This window comes from Macaca fascicularis, chromosome 5 (genome assembly GCF_037993035.2).
Source record: "Macaca fascicularis isolate 582-1 chromosome 5, T2T-MFA8v1.1".
NCBI classification, from domain to species: Eukaryota; Metazoa; Chordata; class Mammalia; order Primates; family Cercopithecidae; genus Macaca; species Macaca fascicularis.
The window spans coordinates 154236370-154258062 of record NC_088379.1 but is presented as its reverse complement, the minus strand read 5'-3'; the positions used below and the strand labels follow the sequence as shown (position 1 = coordinate 154258062).

The 21693-nt window shown below is 35.5% G+C and overlaps 1 protein-coding gene across 1 annotated transcript in view; it reads left to right on the top strand.

Moving 5' to 3' along the window:
- The window catches only part of IQCM (IQ motif containing M), a 406878-nt gene extending 387469 nt beyond the window's left edge, over nt 1-19409 (top strand). Inside the window, 1 exon segment of the mRNA XM_045392936.2 lies at nt 19294-19409. Coding sequence (XP_045248871.2) covers nt 19294-19409 — 116 coding nt within the window.
- The last annotated feature ends 2284 nt before the right edge of the window (nt 19410-21693 follow it).

Genomic DNA, 21693 nt, shown 5'->3' with positions numbered 1-21693 from the left:
TTTGCTTCCTCCCTTCCTTCTACAGAGAAAGACGACAAGAACAGAAATATCAGATGGCCTGTAGGCGCCCATCTATGTAGTAGCACAAATACCAGCTGAATGTAGTTTTGGTCAGGTACAAAGAAACAAATGCCTGTTGGTTTTCCCAAATGTTGTTTACCCTTCTGATATTCTTCCCAACAGCCATCACATATAAATATGTATGGTATTTATTTTAGTGTGCCGCTGAGTACAAATTAAGCAAGGTGCTTCGATACCAATATGTGTTCTTGAAAGTTACTTAACTGAATGTATTTGAGACTACCTTAATGGCTACTTCTCTGTTAAATTTTGCTAATAAAGAATATCTCTCTCTCACGCACACACACACAATGAAAGAAAACGTGGCAGAGGCAAGGAACTTGGCATAATCTTGTCCTCTGGTTTTTATACGCATGTCTTGAAGACAATTATATTTTATGGCAAAAGCTAAGTATCAGGTAAAAAAACCTAAGCTTATTTTTTGAAACATAACATTCAGGGCAAGAGTCAAGCAGCAACAGCAGCAAAGCATGTAACCACAGTGGTAAAAGGTGAGTGGAAGGTCAAGGTTGGCGGGAGTTGGGAGCTAGGTCTCAGGACATGTTTCCCAGTATAAATACATTAGAAAACAGGAAAACAAACAAAACTTCCTTTCATTAATAACATTATTATTTTAAGTGTCTTACAACAAATAAAAATTTGAACATTCTATGTCTAGAATTTTCTTTTTCTTTCAAAATAACTTTCCTAAACTGGAATGTTATCATTTTGGGGTTTGTTAGGCTTGGCTGTCAAAATGGTTTTCAAAGATGTTTTTGGAGTAGTGAACGGATGAAGTTACTGAGAAAGGGGGATGGGATGAAGAAGATTGACTGAAATTAATGGAGAGACAAAACTGTAAAATAGGTCAGCAACACAGTCTCTGAAAGGCATTAGCTACAAGAACTTCTATCAGGCAGCCCTAATGCAGTTTGAACAATGAATACTGTATCAGTCAAAACCCAGGGCAGGAAACACACACTAGAAATGTGATAGATAAATAAGTAGACGGGATACAATAATTAAGTACTTAAATTTGTTGGGGGGCTAAAGGGGTGATTTCTAGTTTGGGCTTCCAGAAATGACTCAGAACACTAAAGAGATGTCCTATCAAGGGTGCTACCACCTTCGTGTCTTACATTGGATTGGAGTTATGAATTCAAGAACATACCCCAGGTGGGGATCCACAAAATCAGGAGGGGAAATCAAGAAGATGCCATTGCTGCTGCCACTGCTGCTGCTACTGCAAATGCTTCTGTTCTAGATAACAGCCTTTCTAACACTACAGCAGAAAAAACTCACTTTTCTTTAACCTTGCCTGCAAGAAGAACTAAAAGAAAAGGCAAGGGCAGAAAAAAGGTTTCCACCTTATTTCTGTCTTCTGAATCTTAAGTGAATGTAGCTAACTGGTGGAAAATAATTAACATCCAGAGTTTGAGTTCCATGGTCCTCTGAGAAATAGGTTTTAAAATTTCTACATGCTCTAGATCTAAAAGGTGGCCAGAAGTGAGGAGTCAACCTGCAATATCCATGACAGAATCAATATCCATGAATAGAAAATATTTATAAATGCTTGTATAACCATTTATATTTTAATTCATGTGCCTAAGATTATAATGTCAACAATGAAAAAAATGTATAAAATACACATATGTTGACTAGCTAGATTCAAATCCTGAAGAGCCATCCATTAAATATGATGTATTGCACAAGTTATTTAACCTCTGTGAACCTTTGTTTTCTCATTCTTAAAATGAGAATTACAATAGTAACATCTCATAGGGTTAGTGTCAAGGTTAAATGAGAAAATACAGGTAAAGTGCTTATGCGGTGTCTGATTCATTGCTGTTATTGTTGCTGCTGGATTCAGATACCCCACTTACACTACTTAGGTTTGAAGTCCAGTCATGGAGTTTACTAGTGATGTGACTGTGAGAAGTTTACTTGAAATTTCTATGCTTCACTTTCCTCATGTGTAAAATTTGAGATTACAATTGTAGGTGTCATGTAAGGATAGTGATTGAAAAAAGTAAAATAACATATAAAGTGATTTCACTAGTGCCTGACACAAAATAAGGTCCAGAGTATTGTTTAAAACTTTCTACATTTAGTTACTTCATTTGCTTTCACAATATCAGTCTAATCAACATTTTCTTTCAGAAGATTTAACACAAGGTCTTTATTTTTGCAGTTTTTCTGAGAAGCCTCACTTACCTATTCTGTTTATTATGTCTTATAGACACAGATTGCATGATAAATCATCTCAGACATGCAACTGTCTGGATTGGTACATAATATTCATGTGCTATGCAGATATGGTATAATGGATATTATACGTAAAATCTTTACTACCAGTATAGTAGATGCCAAATGATAAAAATTCTAGGATGTAACACCACTAATTTTGTCCCTCAAAACCAAAGAACTATGACAATAGAATGAAGTGAGAAAAAGAGGTGCAACTGAGAATATGATTACAAACTGATTTTCTTAAGGTTAGTTTGTTAATAAGAAAAAAATTAAAGCCAAAACTGTAAAATTTGAGAAACAGTCTTCACTTTGAAAGACTGCTCAGTTTAATGAAAATTAAACAAATGTTATGGTCAGAAAACCCAATCAGTATGTACACTTTCATCCTGCCAATTACTGTTTATGTGACCTTAACTTGTTCTTAAACCTTCTGAAAGGCTATCATGAAGCCCCATATTTGAATAGAGAAAGCTCATTCAAATATGGGGCTACCCTACAGGTTGCTTAGGAAGGTTACATTTAAGTTTACACATATCTACATGCCCATGGGTTTAGCAGGCACATCCCCCAGAGTTTCTTTTATTGTAAAATTCATGGAACACCTTATATTAAACACTTATGTTTGTTCATAAAACTTATCAGTAATACATTCTATGAGTTCATAAACAATAGTAAACTTTAGTTTACAAAACAAAATGTAAATTTAATGTAAAGATAAATTGAAGAAATACAACTAAGTTTACAAATAATTGAAATATATTTCTCTGAAAATGTAGGTAATAGTCAAGCTTGGCTTGATTGTCAACTGCAGTTACTATGGGTTAAAGCCCAAGCTTTGGCATTTAGTAGCTCCTTGATCTTGAGCACGTTACTTAAATTTTTAGCTTTAGTTTCCTCCTTAGTTGTGAATAGGGATAATTAAAGTACTTATCAGAAAGTTGTTGAAAGAATCAAATATCAGATGTTGTTTTTAACTATTGGTTCAGATTAATTAAAATTTTTTAAAAACTTGAGAAATTCATGAGAAGTATCAAATGGAGACAAAGGATTTGGTCATGGTTAGATCATACCACTAGATCTTTAGGGATGGCCATCCTTAGAAGCAGAGAAATGCTACATGTGAATCTAGAAAAAGTAGAATTGGGATTTTTCATTAATTAAGCAATGTTTTATCACTTCAGTTCCTGTGCAGTTTTGAGAAGGAGAAAAATGCTGCATTTTCAGCCTCAAAATTAACTTTCATGATCTGTCAGCAGTGGCAGAATGAATCTTGGAGAATCGGGGACAGCTAGGTCATATTTCTGTGGAGCTTTATGTGATAAAGAGGTATTGACTAATCTTGGTTTTCATCACAAAATCAGAGGTCCATATGAGTTCTTGCTAGTGATACCAACACAATCTAAGAGAACAAAAGAGGTAATTCCATCAGTCTTCTGGCATGATGGAGCTTGGAAAAATAGATACTCTTGGAGACAGAAACATGGCAGTTGTGCCTCAGCCCTTTGGAGGTGGACAGTTAATAAATGAAGTCCTTATTGGTGAAAATAAGTGGGTTTTCCTATCCTAATCAGAGGACCCTCAGAGCCAGCCTCAGTATTACATTGGAGATTAATCTTTATTATTTGTTTCCAGTGTGGCAGTGGGTCACAGGCAGAGTCGATGTTAATGTTAGGTGTTTCTCAGGTCTGGGGCAAGTGCCTTGACTCCAGAGTACTTTGGTAGTAGAAAGTTGCCCCACATTTGTTTACATGTTACAAAGGGTGACATCTAGTGGTAATTTACAACTTTGAGCCTATTTACCCTATAAACACGTCCTGTTCCAGCCCTTCCATAGATGTAGACCCTGTTTGGTAAGGGATTATATACTCATCTTAACAACTATGCTTACTCAGAAGTTGTCATTGCCTAACTTTTAAGTCTAAAAGAAGGAAATTCGAGAAATTCCCCTGACTGAGTCTTACAATATTTCCAGAGTCATGTTCACATAAGAAGGGAAGGGTGAGAAGACAGGAAAATTGGGCTGTGTATTGGTTATATCTGAGATACACCAGATAGATCTATCTATCTGATTTATCTGTGAAGAATTAACAAAATAAAAATACACATTTGCTAGAATTTAATGTGGGCTGTGTGTGGAGGTGGAGGAATAGGGTTGGGTGTTGGAAACCTGTCAGAGTGAAAGAAGAATTATATATTTCAGTGGTCTAAACATCTGAATGTAGATGCATCAGTGGTAGATACACAAACGTATCTACAGGGAAAGATGAGAAGAAACAACTTGGTGGTCAGTTTACTGGAATAGAGGGTTGTTTGCTTGTCTGGAAGTACATTCACAGAGCAAGCACACTTTTTACAAAACCCAATAAACCCCATATAAGGGTGTGTGCGTACGTGTGTGTGTGTGTGTGTGTGTAGTATGTGTATTGTGTGTGTGTGTGTGTATATATATACATATATATGCAAATTATGATAAGCTATTATTGGCCCTCTGGGTGGAGGAGGACAAAAAAAGAGGAAAAGGGGAATAATAACAGCTCAAGTTTGTTGAGAAATTACTGTATATTCAAATTAAGTGCTTTATGTATATTTTCTCTTTCAATTCCTATACTAATCCTTGAAGGTAGGTTCTGTTATTTTCATTTTACAGATAAAGAAATGCAAGTTCCTCTTTCTTAAAATCACAGAGGTGTTAAGTAGAAGTGCCAATATTTGGACTCCGGTCTTAACTAATTCCAAAGTTCATGCTCATAAACTCTATGCTAAAAATATTACAATAGGTGGGGTGTGGTGGCTCAAGCCTATGATCCCAACACTTTGGGAGGCTGAGACAGGAGGATTGCCTCAGGACAGGAGGTTGAGACCAGCCTGAGCAACATAGGGAACCCCTGTCTCTACAAAAATAAAATAATTGCCAGATAGATGTGGTGGCCCCAGCCTGTAGTCCCAGCTACCTGGGAGGCTAAGGTGGGAAGATCTCTGAAACCCAGGAGACTGAGGCTGCAGTGAGCCATGATTGCACCACTGCACTCCAGCCTGAGTGACTGAATGAGACCCTGTCTCCTAAATTAATAAATAAGAACAAATAAATATTTTAAAAATTATTGCAAGATTTTTATTACTTTCTGGTGAGATATTGCTTTGCAAAGTTTGTCTATTAAACATTGCTATCTAAATCTCATTAAGATAATTTGGATTTCAATTAGAACCCAAAAGATTATAAGCACAGATGGTTTGAACCTTCTTTGCTTTTTCTCATTGTGCACATATATCAGAACACTTGTTTAATTTTCTTATGATTATTTCTTCTCAGGCAATTTGGCAATTCAAATCTTCACTGCTGTTTTCCTAACATAGTTAAAATAATTAAGCTCTTGCTTGAGAATTTTCTGGTAGATCATCATAGTAATGCTTTACCACTTTTATGATAAGGTATAAAACAAATGAAGGTTAAAGAATATACTAAGTTATGTAGAACATTTGGGATAAAATGCATTTGTACATTTTTTTTTTTAGGTTTTAAAAATGTCTTTTTTTAGGTGGGCCTCTTCCTTATGTTAATCTCATATATTTGTTTGGAATATTAGGATCTAGGTCAGCTCAGAGAAATGTATTTGTGCTGGCCAGGTGTGGTGGCTCATGCCTGTAATCCCAGCACTTTGGGAGGCCAAGGCAGGAGGATCACCTGAAGTCAGGAGTTCAAGACTGGCTTAGTCAACATGGTGAAACCCCATCTCTACAAAAATACAAAGATTAGACAGGCATGATGACAGGTGCCTGTAATCCCAGCTACTCGGGAGGCTGAAGTGGGAGAATTTCTTGAACTCATGAGGTAGAGGTCACTGAGCTGAGATCATGCCATTGCACTCCAGCCTGGGTGACACAGCGAGACTACATCTCAAAAAAAAAAAAAAACAAAGTGTTTGTGCCTTTCACATTGACTCTAATGTCTTTAACTTTTATTACCCTGTATTTTCCAATCATTCCCCTTAAAGCCTCAAAAAAAGAAATATGATGAAGAATTTCAAATTGAAAGGCCTAAAATTGATCTTGTATTTTCATCTCTTATGTCCTTGCTTCTTGGAAGCCTCACCTCTTAGCTACTGGCAGAGAATGAGATCCAGGTAATAGAAACAGCCCCAGCTACTTTTTATATAAACCTGGCTGCAGAGCTATTAACTGAAAGTGGATTTGTTATTATTGAACCTGAAGGATCCAAAGGTTTCTAACAAGGTGGAAATGGTTGGGTATTCTTTGCCTTAGCAGTCATGAGTACTGAGTATGTGGAGAAAAGTTAAGTTGTCCAGCCATCTATTGAATGATATACTAAGACCAAATATATTCTATTTCAGAATGATACCATATTAATAATTCTATTCTCATGGTTTATAACATCAATACTTTTAAGAAGGAAGATTATATGATATTATCACTAAATACTAAAAGAAGTAATTGATAAAATTCAACAAGTCCAAAACAATTATTTAATTAATAAAAACTTTGGAAGCCAATCTAAAGAGCTACATATTCAATTTAGGAACAGGAAAGATATCCTTAATAAAGAATATAAAAGAGAAGATAAATGACTTTGTTTGTATATAAAATTCAAAACTGTTATGTAAAAAATAATATAAACAGATCTATAAAAATAATTTGAAGGGGAATTGCACTTTAGAAGGCAGAGGTTTGATACAATGAGCTATTTAAAATAGAGAACAAGGGGGACAATCTAATAGCAAAATAGGCAAAAGATATTGAGGAACCATTTGCAAAACAAAATTGCAACAGCTATCAAATATATGCAAAGATTCTCAAAATTACTAATAGGTGAAAAAAAACAGTGAGATTCACAGCTTTCAGATTGGCCAAAATTAAAACAAAGCAAAATAAAGCAATAATTTCTCTTGCTGGCTGGGACATAAGCAAAGAAGCACTGTTCCACATTGCTGGTAAAAATATGACTTTCCTAGAGTTTTAGATAGCAACTTAGCAATATCTATTCAAATTAATATGATATGTAATTTTGACTCTGCACTTCACGTTGGAAATCTTATCACATGGAAATAAGAGCATACTGAATAAATAAGCATGCTTATTTTAGCATTATTTTTAGTTGGTAAAACTGGGCAACAAAGAAAATGTTAATCAGTAGAGGAGTATTATGGTCCATTCATATAATAGAATACTATGTACTACTTAATGAATTAGAGATACACTAGTTGGTTTGGATAGATTTCAAGAAATTCCTCTTGAGTGAATAAGTCAAAATGTGAATAGTACGATATAATTTCTGTAAAACAAAAATAAGCATTAACAAATATTTACTAAACACTCACTTATCTATAAGATACTCTCCTAGAGTTTAGTGTGGTGATATAGGGAAGTGAATTACCTCTGTTTTGAAGTGAATTACTGATGTTTTGTTTGTATTCAGGGCATACATATAATAAGGCACACAACAATACAATGTAGCATGGAACTCCTTAAAAAATGAGTGATATAAATAGCGCTATGGTTTCCAATGAGTTGTTGTAAACATTTCTGAAATCATATGTGGATCAAGACTTATCTATAGCTCAATGAAACGTGTTACTAATAGGAGTCTTAGTTTCTCATAATAATAATGATAGCATCAAGTATTGGTAAACAGAAAAATTGAGATAATATAAGTACAGCACTCAGCACAGTGCCTTGCACAGAATTAAATACATTAAATGGCAGTTATTATTCTCAGTGTTATTAGTTTTTTTCATTGTTAGTCATTATTAGTTTTTCAAATCCTGTTTTGCAATTGATGAAATATGAAATTATTTCAAATATTTTTTAACTTCTTGTATTTTTCCCCAGCATTTTATTGTGAAAATTTTTATACATACAGGAAATTTGAAAGAACTTCTTGAGGAACACATCCATTCTGCCATTCACCCATCAAATCATATCTTTTTTTTAATGCATTTTACAGTAAGTTGTAGATATCAGTACATCCCCTAAATCTTCTTGTAGCTTCTTCTGTTTGTTTATTTGGCTTGGTTTATTTAGTTGTTTGTGCTGTTATGTATTTTCTAAGTGTATGGACTTTCCACTCTCTTTTTGGGGACAATGAAAAATATAATGTTAAAAATGGTAAACATTGACATAGAGTAAAAAGATTAGAGAGTTTAGAAGACAAAGTTGTTACTAATGCCTGGGAATTCATCAAACAGACATGAACTTGAACCTCCTATTGAAGGATGGCCAAGAAACAGGCAATGGAGCAAGCAGGATGAAAGCATTCAATGAAAAGAGATATGGGAAGTTTTGAAGGTAGGATCATGGAGGAGTAGACCGATTTAACTGGGAAAGAGGATTGATATAGGGCTCTTTCTTTCTAACAGTCATAAGTAGTATATTTTGCCATTATGTTTCTAAAATTTGTTGAAAACTATACCCTAGGTTTTCACAAGCCAGTCTAAAAAGTCTAGTATCTAGCCACTATACTATTAGTACTCTTTTATTAGAGCTATGATATTTTCTTTTGTATTTCTGTTATTTTGCTTTAATGTTTGGGCTACTGGTGATAGCTCTCCTATATAGTAAAAAAGTTGGTACCACCTTTTAAATGGACTTTTCAATTCAGAATAATTTTAGATTTATAGAGGACTTACAAAGATAATACAAAATTCCCTCCCCTACTTCTCCTTTTAACATCTAGGAGATAACTGTGGTATAATTGTGAAAACTAAGGAACTAACATTTGTACCTTATGATTAACCAAACTCTGAACTTTATTTGGATTTCACTGGTTTTCCCACTAATGTCCTTTTTCCATTCCAGCATCCAATTCTAAATTCCACAGTGTGTTTACTTGTCATGTCTTACTAGGCTCATCTTGGCTTTGACAGTTTCTCAGTATTTCCTTGTATTCATGACCTTGACAGTTTTGAGGATTACTGATTGGGTATTTTGTAGAATGTCCCTCAATTTGGATTTGTCTGATTTCTTTTAAGCTTAGATTGGGGTCACAAATTTTTGGAAAGAATATCACAGAGGTGAAATGTTCTCATTGTATCAGTGGGAACATGATATCAATATGACTTATCACTGGTGATATTAATCTCGATTACCTGGCCAAAGTAGTGTTTGTCAGATTTCTTCATTATAAAGCTACCCCTTCCCTTTACACGATCTGTTTTATGAAAGCATGTAACTGAGTCTAGCTCACACTCAAAGGGTGGGGGTAGGGGACAGGAATTAAAGTTTTCTTCTGGATGTGGGGGTATCTACAAAACTTATTAAGAATTCTTTTGTACTAAAAATTTTCTTCACCATTTATTTATTAATTATACTAGTACATATTCATGCATATTTCTTTAATACTTTGAATTCTAATCTAATACTGTATTATTTTGTTATTGTTGTTGCTCAAATTTTTCCAGATTTAGAGATTGGAAGCTTTTTCAGGTTGGCTCCTGTGCCTCTTTGACATGTACCCATCTCTTTGTCTTTTGTGCATTTCCTTACTTGCTGGCACTACACAATTCTGCAGGCACGTCTTGTATTGCTGCTATCCCAGCCCTGGAATCATCTATTTATCCAAGGAATCATGTTTCTTTTACTTGGAAAATAGTATTTAGAAACTGGATGTGCTCATTGCTACTGAAGTGTCACTATTTCCAGGCCTTCTCAGAGAGTAGAACTAGGAAATATATTTATGAATATGAACCCATATTTGTAAACATATCTCTATCTATCTAATATATATATTCCATCTGTATCCATGTGCATTTTGTCTTTAGCCTCCAGTTTCCAATCAAAACACTGATTTCCAGAATTACTTAGGTTAACTCCTTTCTACCCTTTGCCCTTCATCGAGTTGAAATCACTTTTGATGAGCCTTATATTTCCAGATTGCACAGTGTATAGAGTTTCAAACTCAAGTATATCGTGTAGAAAATATTTTCCTGTAGGTAATCAGACTGACTTCTTTTATTTCAGTATTCTATAAGCTACATTTTGACTTTTTATGATGTTCTTATTATTTATATATGCCATCTAATTTCACTCTCTATTATTACTTACTCTGTGACTGGTTACCCATTTATAATAGGCCTGCTCTCTCATTTCCTTTCATCTGGTGCAGATATCCTCAATGCAGTCTTGTCTCCTTGCTGGCCTCCTCTGTAGCATAAATCATGCAACCTGGACCTTAGGAGCCATTAATTGGCATTCATTCTTAATATCTGCTATAATTCCAGTAACTGAATGAATATACTCTGTCCTCTTCTTATCCTGACCTTAGATCTTTTCCAGTCAGTCAGCCTTGTCAGAATTCCCATACCCCTTAGGAAACTCATCAGTATCAGTAGCTCTCCTTATACCACCTTGAGCTGTGATTTGTTCTGTAAGCCTAGATGGTTCTCATCATCTAGACAGTGCCCAGAGCTATTGCTATAGCCCCCTTCAACAAAACTGCACTCCTGGTTTTCCCCAAAACAATATGTGACTTTTATCATTGAGATTTCTCTTTTTCTATTCCTCCGGGGTGAGGTACAATGGAGGAGGGTGCCTGGTCATTTTACAAAGCTCAGGATCTCATAAATCTCTTCTATTTTGTTTCTTCTCCAGTCTTCCAGTTCAGTTTTTATCTCCTTAAAGTTGGAAAGGGTTCTTATGCCATTACATAATCTTCTTTACCATATGTCTCTCTGTGTTAAATTCTTTAGGTTCTGTCTGGTATTTTGGATCCTAAGAATGCTATTCATTCTGAACAAAGTCATACTATTCCAGCAGAAGCATAACTTTTGAAAGTGTTGTTTATGCTTTATGTTTTAAAACCTTCTTGAAATGCACTTGTCCTTGTTGTTCTTGGGTTTTTCTGCTTGAGGGCAGTCAATATATGGAAAGCCACAAATTTATTCACTTCAATTTAAGTAACTATGTTTATTAAATACCTGTATGTCTTCCATGTTTGCAGATTATTAAAAAAGGACCTGATTATTTAAAAACTCAGAAATACAATATGTATTAGCAACTTATAATTTTTTCCATGTTTCAAAATTGGTAAACATAATAAATGAGGTGATTTGTTTCCAGTCACCCTTTAGGAAACCATTATTACTGCCTGGATGATAGACTCAGGACCTAGGAGTAGTGAGGGTTGGAAAGCAAATGTTTAGTATTTCAAAACAATCTTCAAACTACGTAACTCTCTCTCTATATATATATATATACACACACACATACACATAGATACATATATAGTCAAAAAAATGGTCACAATCTCTGCTGTCTATGAAAACAATCCCAATAACTGCAGTAAATCCTACAAATTCTCCTTGGATATCTTGCATGCACTTATAAATACGTTCTTCTAGGCTGCAACATGGAATTCCATATTCCCAGACCCACCCTACTTCAGTCTGCCCCCATTGAAGTGACGTCTGATGCTGTCACTCTGGAGCTCAGGAAGCCTAATGAAGGTGTCTTGCTGCTGCTGTTGCCACTAACACCTGTCCAGGCCATGCTGTGGTGATTCCACATGGGCTCAAGTCAACCTGCAGAAGGCAGAAGGCCCTCTCCTGAGCTTTCTACCATAGTTACCCTGATCCCAGAGCACTGATGCTCTGTGCTCTCAGCAACCCAGGACATTGTTTAAGAGGATAGCTTTTCAGTTACTTCCATTTTCTCACTGGGGACTTCCTCTCACAAAACGTAGGCCAAAGTCTTCCTACTGAAGATGTGAAAAGCTGAGGAAGAAGAGAGTGGAAAGTCAAAGCAAAACAGCAAGAGGCATTCCAGAGTACATAAAATCATCCAACTCTACTAACTGCCATTGTCTTATTGGAACAAGACTGAAATACTCAGCTCGTTCTCCTCTTACTAAAAGTTTTTCCCCAAGAAGGTTTGTTGGTCAGAGGTCCCTAGAAGATTTGTTCTGCCAGTGTTCTGGACGTATCCCTCTGAGGAACTCTGAAGTACACAAAACTAACGTTCAAGCTTGGACCTCTGCTATGTAAATATAACAACATTAGTTGTATTAGTCTGTTTTTACACTGCTGATAAACACATACCCGAGACTGGGAAGAAAAAGAGATTTAATTGGACTTACAGTTCCACATGGCTGAGGAGGCCTCAGAATCATGGTGGGAGGTGAAAGTCACTTCTTACATGGTAGTGGCAAGAGAAAATGAGGAAGAAGCAAAAGCAGAAGCCCCTGATATAGCCATCAGATCTCATGAGACTTATTTACTATCATGAGAATAGCATAGGAAAGACTGGTCCCCGTGATTCAATTACCTCCCCATGGGTCCCTCCCACAACACATGGGAATTCTGGGAGATAAAATTCAAGCTGATATTTGGGTGAGGACAGAGCCAGACTGGATCATTCCACCCTGGCCCCTCCAAATCTCAAGTCCTCATATTTCAAAAATCAATCATGCCCTCCCAACAGTCCTCTGAAGTCTTAACTAATTTCAGCATTAACCCAAAAGTCTGTGTTTCAAAGTTTCATAAGGCAAGTCCCTTCTGCTTATGACCCTGTAAAATCAAAAGCAAGCTAGTTACTCCCTAGATACAATGGGAGTAAATACAACCATTTCAAATGGGAGAAATTGGCCAAAACAAAGGGGTAACAGGGCCCATGCAAGTCCAAAATCCAGTGGGGCAAATTTTAAAGCTCCAAAATGATCTCCTTTGACTCTAGGTCTCAACTCCATGTCATTCTGATGCAAGAGGTGGGTTCCCATGGTCTTGGGCAACTCCACCTCTGTGGTTTTACAGGGTACAGCCTCCCTCCAGGCTGCTTTCACAGGCTGGTATTGAGTGTCTACAGCTTTTCCAGGCACAGGGTGCAAACTGTTGATGGATCTAGCATTCTGGGATTTGGAGTAAGGTGACCCTCTTCTCACAGCTCTGCTAGACAGTGCCCCAGTAGGGACTCTGTGTGGGGGCTCTAACCCTGCATTTCCCTTCCACACTGCCCTAGCAGAGGTTCTCTGTGAGGGCCCCACCCCTGCAGCAAACTTTTGCCTGGACTTCCAGACATTTCCATACATCTTCTGAAATCTAGGCAGAGGTACCCACACCTCAATTCTTGATTTCTGTGCACCCACAGGCTCAACACCGCAAGGAAGTTGCCAAGGCTTGGGGCTTGCACCCTCTGAAGCTGCAGCCTGAACTGTATGTTGGCCCCTTTCAGCCATGACTGGAGCAGCTGGGACATTAAGTTCCTAGGCTACATAAAGCACAGAGACTCTGGATCCCGCCCACAAAACCACTTTTTCCTCTGGGGCCTCCAGGCCTGTGATGTGAGGGGCTGCCATGAAGGTCTTTGACATGGCCTGGAGATATTTTCCCAATGGTCTTGGGGATTAACATTAGACTCCTTGCTACTCATGCAAATTTCTGCAGCCAGCTTGAATTTGTCCCCCAGAAAATGGGGTTTTCTTTTCTATTGCATACTCAGGCTCCAAAATTTCCAAACTTCTATGCTGTGCTTCCCTTATAAAACTGAATACTTTTAACAGTACCCAAGTCACTTCTTGAATGCTTAGCCGCTTAGAAATTTCTTCCACCAGATACCCTAAATCATCTTTCTCAAATTCAAAGTTCTGCAAATCTCTAGGGCAGGGGCAAAATGCCACCAGTCTCTTTGCTAAAACATAACAAGAGTCACCTTTACTCCAGTTCCCAACAACTTCCTCATCTCCATCTGAGACCACCTCAGCCTGAATCTTATTGTCTATATCACTATCAGCATTTTGGGCAAAGCCATTCAACGAGTTTCTAGGAAGTTCCAGACTTTTCCACATTTTCCTGTCTTCTTCTGAGCCCTCCAAACTGTTCCAACTTCTGCCTGTTACACAATTCCAAAGTTGCTCCCACATTTTCGGGTATCTTTTCAGCAATGCCCCACTCTGCTGGTACCAATTTATTGTCTTAGTCTGTTTTCACACTGCTGATAAAGACATACGCAAGACTGGGAAGAAAAAGAGGCTTAATTGGACTTATAGGCCTCAGGATCATGGCAGGAAGTGAACGGCACTTCTTACATGGTGGCAGAAAGAGAAAATGAGGAAGAAGCAAAAGCAGAAACCCATGACAGACCCATTATCTTATTCAATATCACGATACTTATTCAATATCATGAGAATAGCATGGGAAAGACTGGCCCCCATGATTCAGTTACCTCCACCTGGGTCCCTCCCACAGCACATGGGAATTCTGGGAGCTACAATTCAAGCTGAGATTTGGGTGGGGACATAGCCAAACCATATTATAAGTGCCTTGGTATACACAGAGAATTGACTCCAGGACCTCCTGAGCATACCAAAACCCACAGATGCTCATGTTTCTTATAAAAGATGATGTAGCATTTGCATATGACATACATGTGTCCTCTTGGATACTTTAAATGTTCCCTAGATTGCTTATAATACCTAATACAATGTAAATACCATATAGATATGTATTGTACTGCATTTTAAAATTTTTGCTTTTTATTGTTCTAGTGTTATTTTTATTGTGCTTTTCCAAAAATATTAGATTCACAGTTAGTTGAATTGAGGTACAGAAGGCTGACTATGCTTATATACATTAATTGCCATCTAGAAGTATATTTTGCTTTATGTTGATTATGATAATCATCTGATGCACAGATCCTGATAACCGTGTTAGGTAGTGTGTTCACTTTATTTTTTTTAACTAGATGACTATGAGTAATATAATAATTGTAGTGTTTTCCTCTCTTGTTTATTTCTTGATTAGGAAATGGAGACACAGAAAGCTCTCAGCTAGTGCCCTTTATATCACCCCATAGCACTTAGCATGAATCTAAACAAACAGGACTCAGTAGATACTCAATGACCTAAATGCTTATTTTATTTTGCAAAATTATCTGTGTTTGTTTTCTTTCCAAGTTGCTCTACAAAGATTAATTTTAAATTGTTCACAGGAAGTAGTCAATAGTGTGAAACGATATATAACCTTGAGTAGGTCATGGAATTTGCATGAAAAATAATAACACGGACTTGCGAATATAAAAATTTGTAGATAATTTAAAAGAAAACATAGGACACAATCATACTTTGAACCTTTGAGAAAAAAAAATCCCATTTCTGAAAATCCAGCCTATAAATTGTGTATTCAGCATATTATCCATCTTATTTGAACATTTTCACAATTTCAAACCATTTCTTTAAATTGTTGAAATAGAAACAAAAATGTTGTTTCTGATTATTTCCTAATTATCTACAATAAAAATTACTTTCTACGATGCATTCCAATTTAGAAGCTTAAATCTCTAATATTGCTATTTTTACATAAATAATATTTTCCTTCGAAAATGTAGATAAGCAAAAAATATAAGGCTAAATTATAGCTAAGCTCATCATTAATATTTTGGTATTTAATATTTTACATGTGTTTCTATCTGTATAACTTTAAAATACCACTATTATAGGTACTGCTTTTGCATTGAAAACTACATTGTAACACACTGTGGGTCAATAAAATATGCTTTTATGACATATTTTAAGGACCTTTGTTGAAGTTACTTTCCTCTAGAGAGGTTTTTTATTTGTTCTTGGGGACCAACAAACATTAAAGTTATTTGGGATATTTTTGGATCACACAAGTGACATGAACTAGAACACCAAAACAAGGGCCAGCTTTGGGGTTATTTATGATCTCTCTACCCAGCTTATGGAAACAGGGAAATTTCCTTGATATCCCCTTCTTCAGGTTTTTTCATTTTTTCTTCCTTTTTACTTTTCCCTCTCTCCCTCCTTTCCTGCACCCTCCCTACCCCTCAAGCCATGTCTCTCTCTCTTTCTCATTTCCACTCACTCTGATGTCACAGCCCTCCACTGTGGTCTCATTATATACTGTCCACTGTGCTCTCATGATATACTCCGTCTTTTGGGTGGATCCTATGCTTTATTCTCTGTACCCAACCTACGACCAAAAAAACTGGCTTGGCATTTCAAATATTTACTAAGCGTACTGATTTCACTTTGTCTTTGGCTTTTGCATTTTTTTCCCTCTTTGCCAGCTTAGCAATGAAGTTAAAATACATTTAATAGATTATCCAGGATTTGACTTGTTTTTATCAAAAGGATTGTTCTCTGAGTCTATTCTGCCATATGACAAAAATGAAGGTCAAGAACATTTACTTTGTAAATATTAAAGATTAAAGATGTATTATGTGTACTTATATTTTCATTCTTCCTAAAGGAAATTATCCTTTAAATGTTTATGAAACAATAATATTATAATTGTCAGTGAAATTTCTTTAAAATGCTTATTTTATGGTATCATAGGGTAGATAATAATCCAGCAACTATTTTTTAAATACTTATAAACTGTCAGATACATGTCTGTTTTTAAATTAATAAGCTTTTAGTATTATCATTATTCTACTTTTACAGAAATATTGGTTTACAGAAATATTGAATGGAAAGTAGAGTGTTCCCATGTACTCTCACACCTGCATCCCAGCCCTATTAATAGATTCTTCTATTATTAACACGTTGCATTAGTGTGGTACATTCATTACAATTGAAGAGTTGATATTCATGAAGTATTACTTGAAATATATCTTTTGACATATAGTTTTCGGTCCTTTCAGTAACTGAACAAGATAGATATTACCCCCAATTTCAAAAGTAGGAAAACTAAGATTGAGTAACAAACCTGGATTCACTCAGAAATGTTTAAGAACAAGAACTTGGGCCCTTATTTTCACATTTCTTTCTATTTTAATTCCTTTGAGTAATATTATATTTTAGGTATCTCTTGCTTGATGAAATATACACTTGATATTATCAAAGAAATTCATAATAGGAAAGCACTTAATCTGAAGATCTCATTTCAAGAACTAGCATGCATATCTCATGCTTTTCTAGTATAGCTGTGGTAAATTAGGATTAGGACACTAATTCATGGTTGCCTTTCCCTGTGATCTCACTAAGAATGAAAACTACTAATTGTTTTGCAAATACTCTTACTGTGGCCTAATTTTTCAGTTTAAAAATATAACTTTTATTGTGTATGTTTAAAGTAAACAACATGATGTAATGGGATACATATAAATAGTAAAATAGATACTATAGTGAAGCAACATAACCATCATCTCTCCCATTTATTTTGTTTTTGCTACAAGAGCAACTGAAATCTTTAGTGGGAATCCCAAATATGGTACAATTGTATTGCCTGTGGTCCTCAGGTTGTACATTAGATCTCCAGACCTGTTCATCTTAAACATCTGCTACTTTGTGATCCCTGAGCTACTTTCCGTCATTTGCTCTCCATCCTCCACCTCTAGTAACCGAGTTTATTCTCTATGTTTGTGTATTTGACTCTTTTTTTCAGATTCCACATATAAGTGAAATCATGCAATATTTTTTCTTTCTGTATCTAGCTTATTTCAGTTAATGTCTTTCAAGTTCACTCATGTTGTGGCAAATGGCAGGATTTCCTTCTTCTTAAGGCTGAATAATATATTCCATTGTATATATATGCTATAGTTCTTTAATCTATTTTTGTCCACTGACATATCTTGGCTACTGTGAATAATGCTGCAGTGAATGTGGACGTATAGATAATCTTACAAGGTGGTGATTTCATTTCCTTTGGGTATATGCCCAGAAGAGGCATTGCTGGATCTTGTGGTAGTTCTATTTTTAATTACTTTAGGCAATTCCATACTGTTTTCTAGAATGGTTACACCAATCTAAATTCCCACCAATAGTGTACAAGTATTTCCTTTTATCCACACTCTTGCTAAAGTTTGTTATCTCTAGACTTTTTGGTAATAGCCATCCGAAGGGGTCTGAGGTGATATCTCATTGTGGTTTTGATTTGCATTCCCTGATGATTAATGGTGTTGAGTACATTTTCATATACCTATTGTCCATTTTTATATCTGTTTTGAAAAATGCCTATTCAGGTCCTTTTTTAATGTGGCCCAATTTAATCTTGTGGTTATAAGGCCTTACTCATTGTGTAATAACACTATGGAGATACATTAACCCAGAAACAATGCCCTGTTTCTTATAACACCTCAAGTCATTAATTTCCTTTTAGCCATGTTGATTGTTCTTCTTATAATTTTAACTGTTTTTTTGGCAGCTGGTTATGTTTTTGTTTAATAACAACTATAGGACCTAAACAGCAAATATATACTACCCTATCTGTAAATTATTTCTTTGTATAATGGTGGCCACAGTAAATCTATACCCTTTATTTATTAATTGCAAAGTCATTTTATACATAAAGATGGATCTCTACAAGCAATCTATATGAATAGTGGCTTATGTTAATTTAAATATCATTATCAGAACTGATTACACTGTAATGTAAAAAAGTCAATACTGCTTGTCTTAAAAGCAAACATGTGTTGCATCTAATTTATTTCAAATAAGGTTTTCCCTCAGGGCTGGTAGGAAATTGATTCCAGAATCTCCCTCGAATATGAGAATCTACAGATGCTTAAGTCCTTTATATCAAATGGGTTAGTATTTGCATATAATTTATACCCATCTTCCTATATACTCTAAATCATCTCTAGGTTACACATAATACCTAATACAATAGCTACACACCTCTTCACTCATGTGGATTCAACATAGTACTTGTGTAGCAAATTCAAGTTTTGCCTTTTAGAACTTTGTGAAATTTCTTTTTTTGAATAGTTTTTATCTGTAGTTCATTGAATCCATTGCTGGGGAACCCACAGATACAGAGGGCTATATTCTGTATATTAGTGGAACCCAGTTTCACCCATCCCTTCCATCAATGCTTTGGTCTAACAGTAACTTTGAGTCTCTTCGCATGATATATAAGGTAACACACTACACCTAAAGGAAAAGAGCCCAAGTCCAATCTTTTTCATGTTCTAACACAACCATAATTAGTTTCCTGTAACTTATAGAATTTCAAAAGCATGATATATTACTATCATATTAATTGAAAATGTATTAATGTAACTGTATGTTTTGTGTTGTAGTGAATGGACATCCAATACTCAAACGAGCTAACATCCAGGTTGTTGGAAAGTTGGTGGCCAGTTCCATAAGAGAAAGGAAAATGAGACAACATTATCAGTCATGTAAAGTTGAATGATGTTTCCAACATATTATTACCTGTAATAGTTAAAACTCTCTACCCAAAGAGACAAGTTAATATTGGAGATGGATCAATTCTGTATCAGTAGGAAGAAAGGATAAAAATCTTTGAATATACAAAGAACTTTGACAAGTTTATCTATAATTTCTAGTATCTTTGGATGAACACAATTCATCTGATCTCCTTCATAAAAAAAATCTGTTTTATCATAATGAAGTGAACCTGCATAGTGTCAAGTACTCTCTTCATTAGACTATAATTTATGTTGTTCCATTACCAATAAATAACATAAAGAAACTTTAAAATTCTTATTTCTAAAACTCATGAATCTGGTATACAATACTGTTGGATTCATCTTTTTTGTTCTTTAAAAAGGTGTGATTTTCATTTTATTCTTTAAAAAGGTGTGATGTTTCATTGAAATCATATATGTCAAACAATTTCTTTGTTTTCCATAATGTCCTTTATCATGTAAAGTTTTTGGAAGTGGTTGTTTTAAACTGTGTTAATTTTTGGTGGAGTCATGGTATTATTTTTCCCTACTCATTGCTCACACTAAAGTAAAAAGGTGAGAAGCAATATACAGTATTCTTGAGTTGATATGCCTTAGTGCTGAAAGTTTTTTTTGTTTTGTCTTGTTTTTTTGAGATGCAGTCTGGCTGTGTCACCCAGGCTGCAGTGCAGTGGTGCAGTCTCGGCTCACTGCAGCCTCTGCCTCCAGGGTTCAAGCCATTCTCCTGCCTCAGTCTCCCGAGTAGCCAAGACTAAAGACGCATGCCACCACACCCAACTAACTTTTGTATTTTTAGTAGAGACAGGGTCTCACCATGTTGGCCAGGCTGGTTTCAAACTCCTGACCTCAAATGATCCACCCTCCTCAGCCTCCCAAAGTGCTGGGATTACAGGCATGAGTCACCGCACGCAGCCCCAGTGCCGAAAGAATTTGAAGCAAAGTTTTCTTAAGAATCTTTAATTTAATTTTATCCATCCATCTACACATCCCTCTATTTTGAATGGAATTAGAGAAACAAGTGAGGAACAATAATTGAAGGAAGACAGTCTATGCATAGCATAGAGGCTAGATATGAAAAGAGCTGGGAACTACATGACAAGTGTCCCATTGTTTTCACAGTTTTTACTTTGCATCCATTACTTCTGTAATAGTCTCTTTGATTTTAAACAAACAAAACCACTCAGGTTATTTTTATGCAATTGAGTTTACTATAAGAATACCTATGGAAGTTATTAAATCTTTAGAAAAGCCAGTTACAAGAATCATGTTAAGTCAGGCCTCACCAAAACCAAAATCAAGGTGCACTAAAAATCATGATGAAGCTCTAACCAGAAAATTGTAACAGAGAAACCTTTGATGTGGGGGGAGGAAGTGATTACTAGCTAAAGTTAAAATGTGGAATTTGGCTTAGCTGTGAAATTTAATGATGCATATTCTCCTTATTGATAATTGAATTTTATTTTAAAGCTAAAAGTATTTTTATTTACATACTGAAAAAAGCGGAAAATGCACAACTTTTTAAAAAAGGAAAAAATTACATAAGTTGAATATAAGCATGATTACAAGTCATCAGCCTGCTCCTTTTTAAAACATAATCAGGATAAAAATTTGGCTAGATTTCAACCACTGCTATTCCAAAAACATTAGGAGCAAAATCATGGAGTTATAATGAAAGGCACTTCCAAATTAAATATAAGATTTCTTAATGAGTGTTGTGTAATCACTATTCCAAGTAGTAAATATATTTATAAGAGAAAATTAATAATGTCACAATTACTTTATAAAAATATAAAAGTTGTTCTGATTATGACAGCTTGGGACAGGATGTGGAAGTTCACTTTTCGTTTAATAAAATGTGATTGTTCTTGTTTCGGGTTTTCTACATTTGACTCCTTGATTTTTAGCAAACTGAAGTAAGGCTACTGAATGTCTTTTAGAGGTGTGATCCTACATTAAGTTCAGTAACAATATTTCACTCTAGAGCTGTAGAAGACAGTATAAGGTCATGGAAAAGAAGCCTTCACTTTTCAATAGTCAGTTTCTATATAAAAATTGGCACTTGGTGCTCATCAAAGAACAAGAAATATTGGATATGCTTTAAATGTCCATTGTGTTTTTGAGCCAACTACCTGATGGAAGCCATCACTTATATGCAAATGAACTGTCAATGGCTTGCCACAGTTGGCAATCACTGGACTGTGAAGGGTATGTCTTAATAAAAACTGAAGCTCTTCACAGACTTTGATTTACTGGAAATAAAATAGAAAA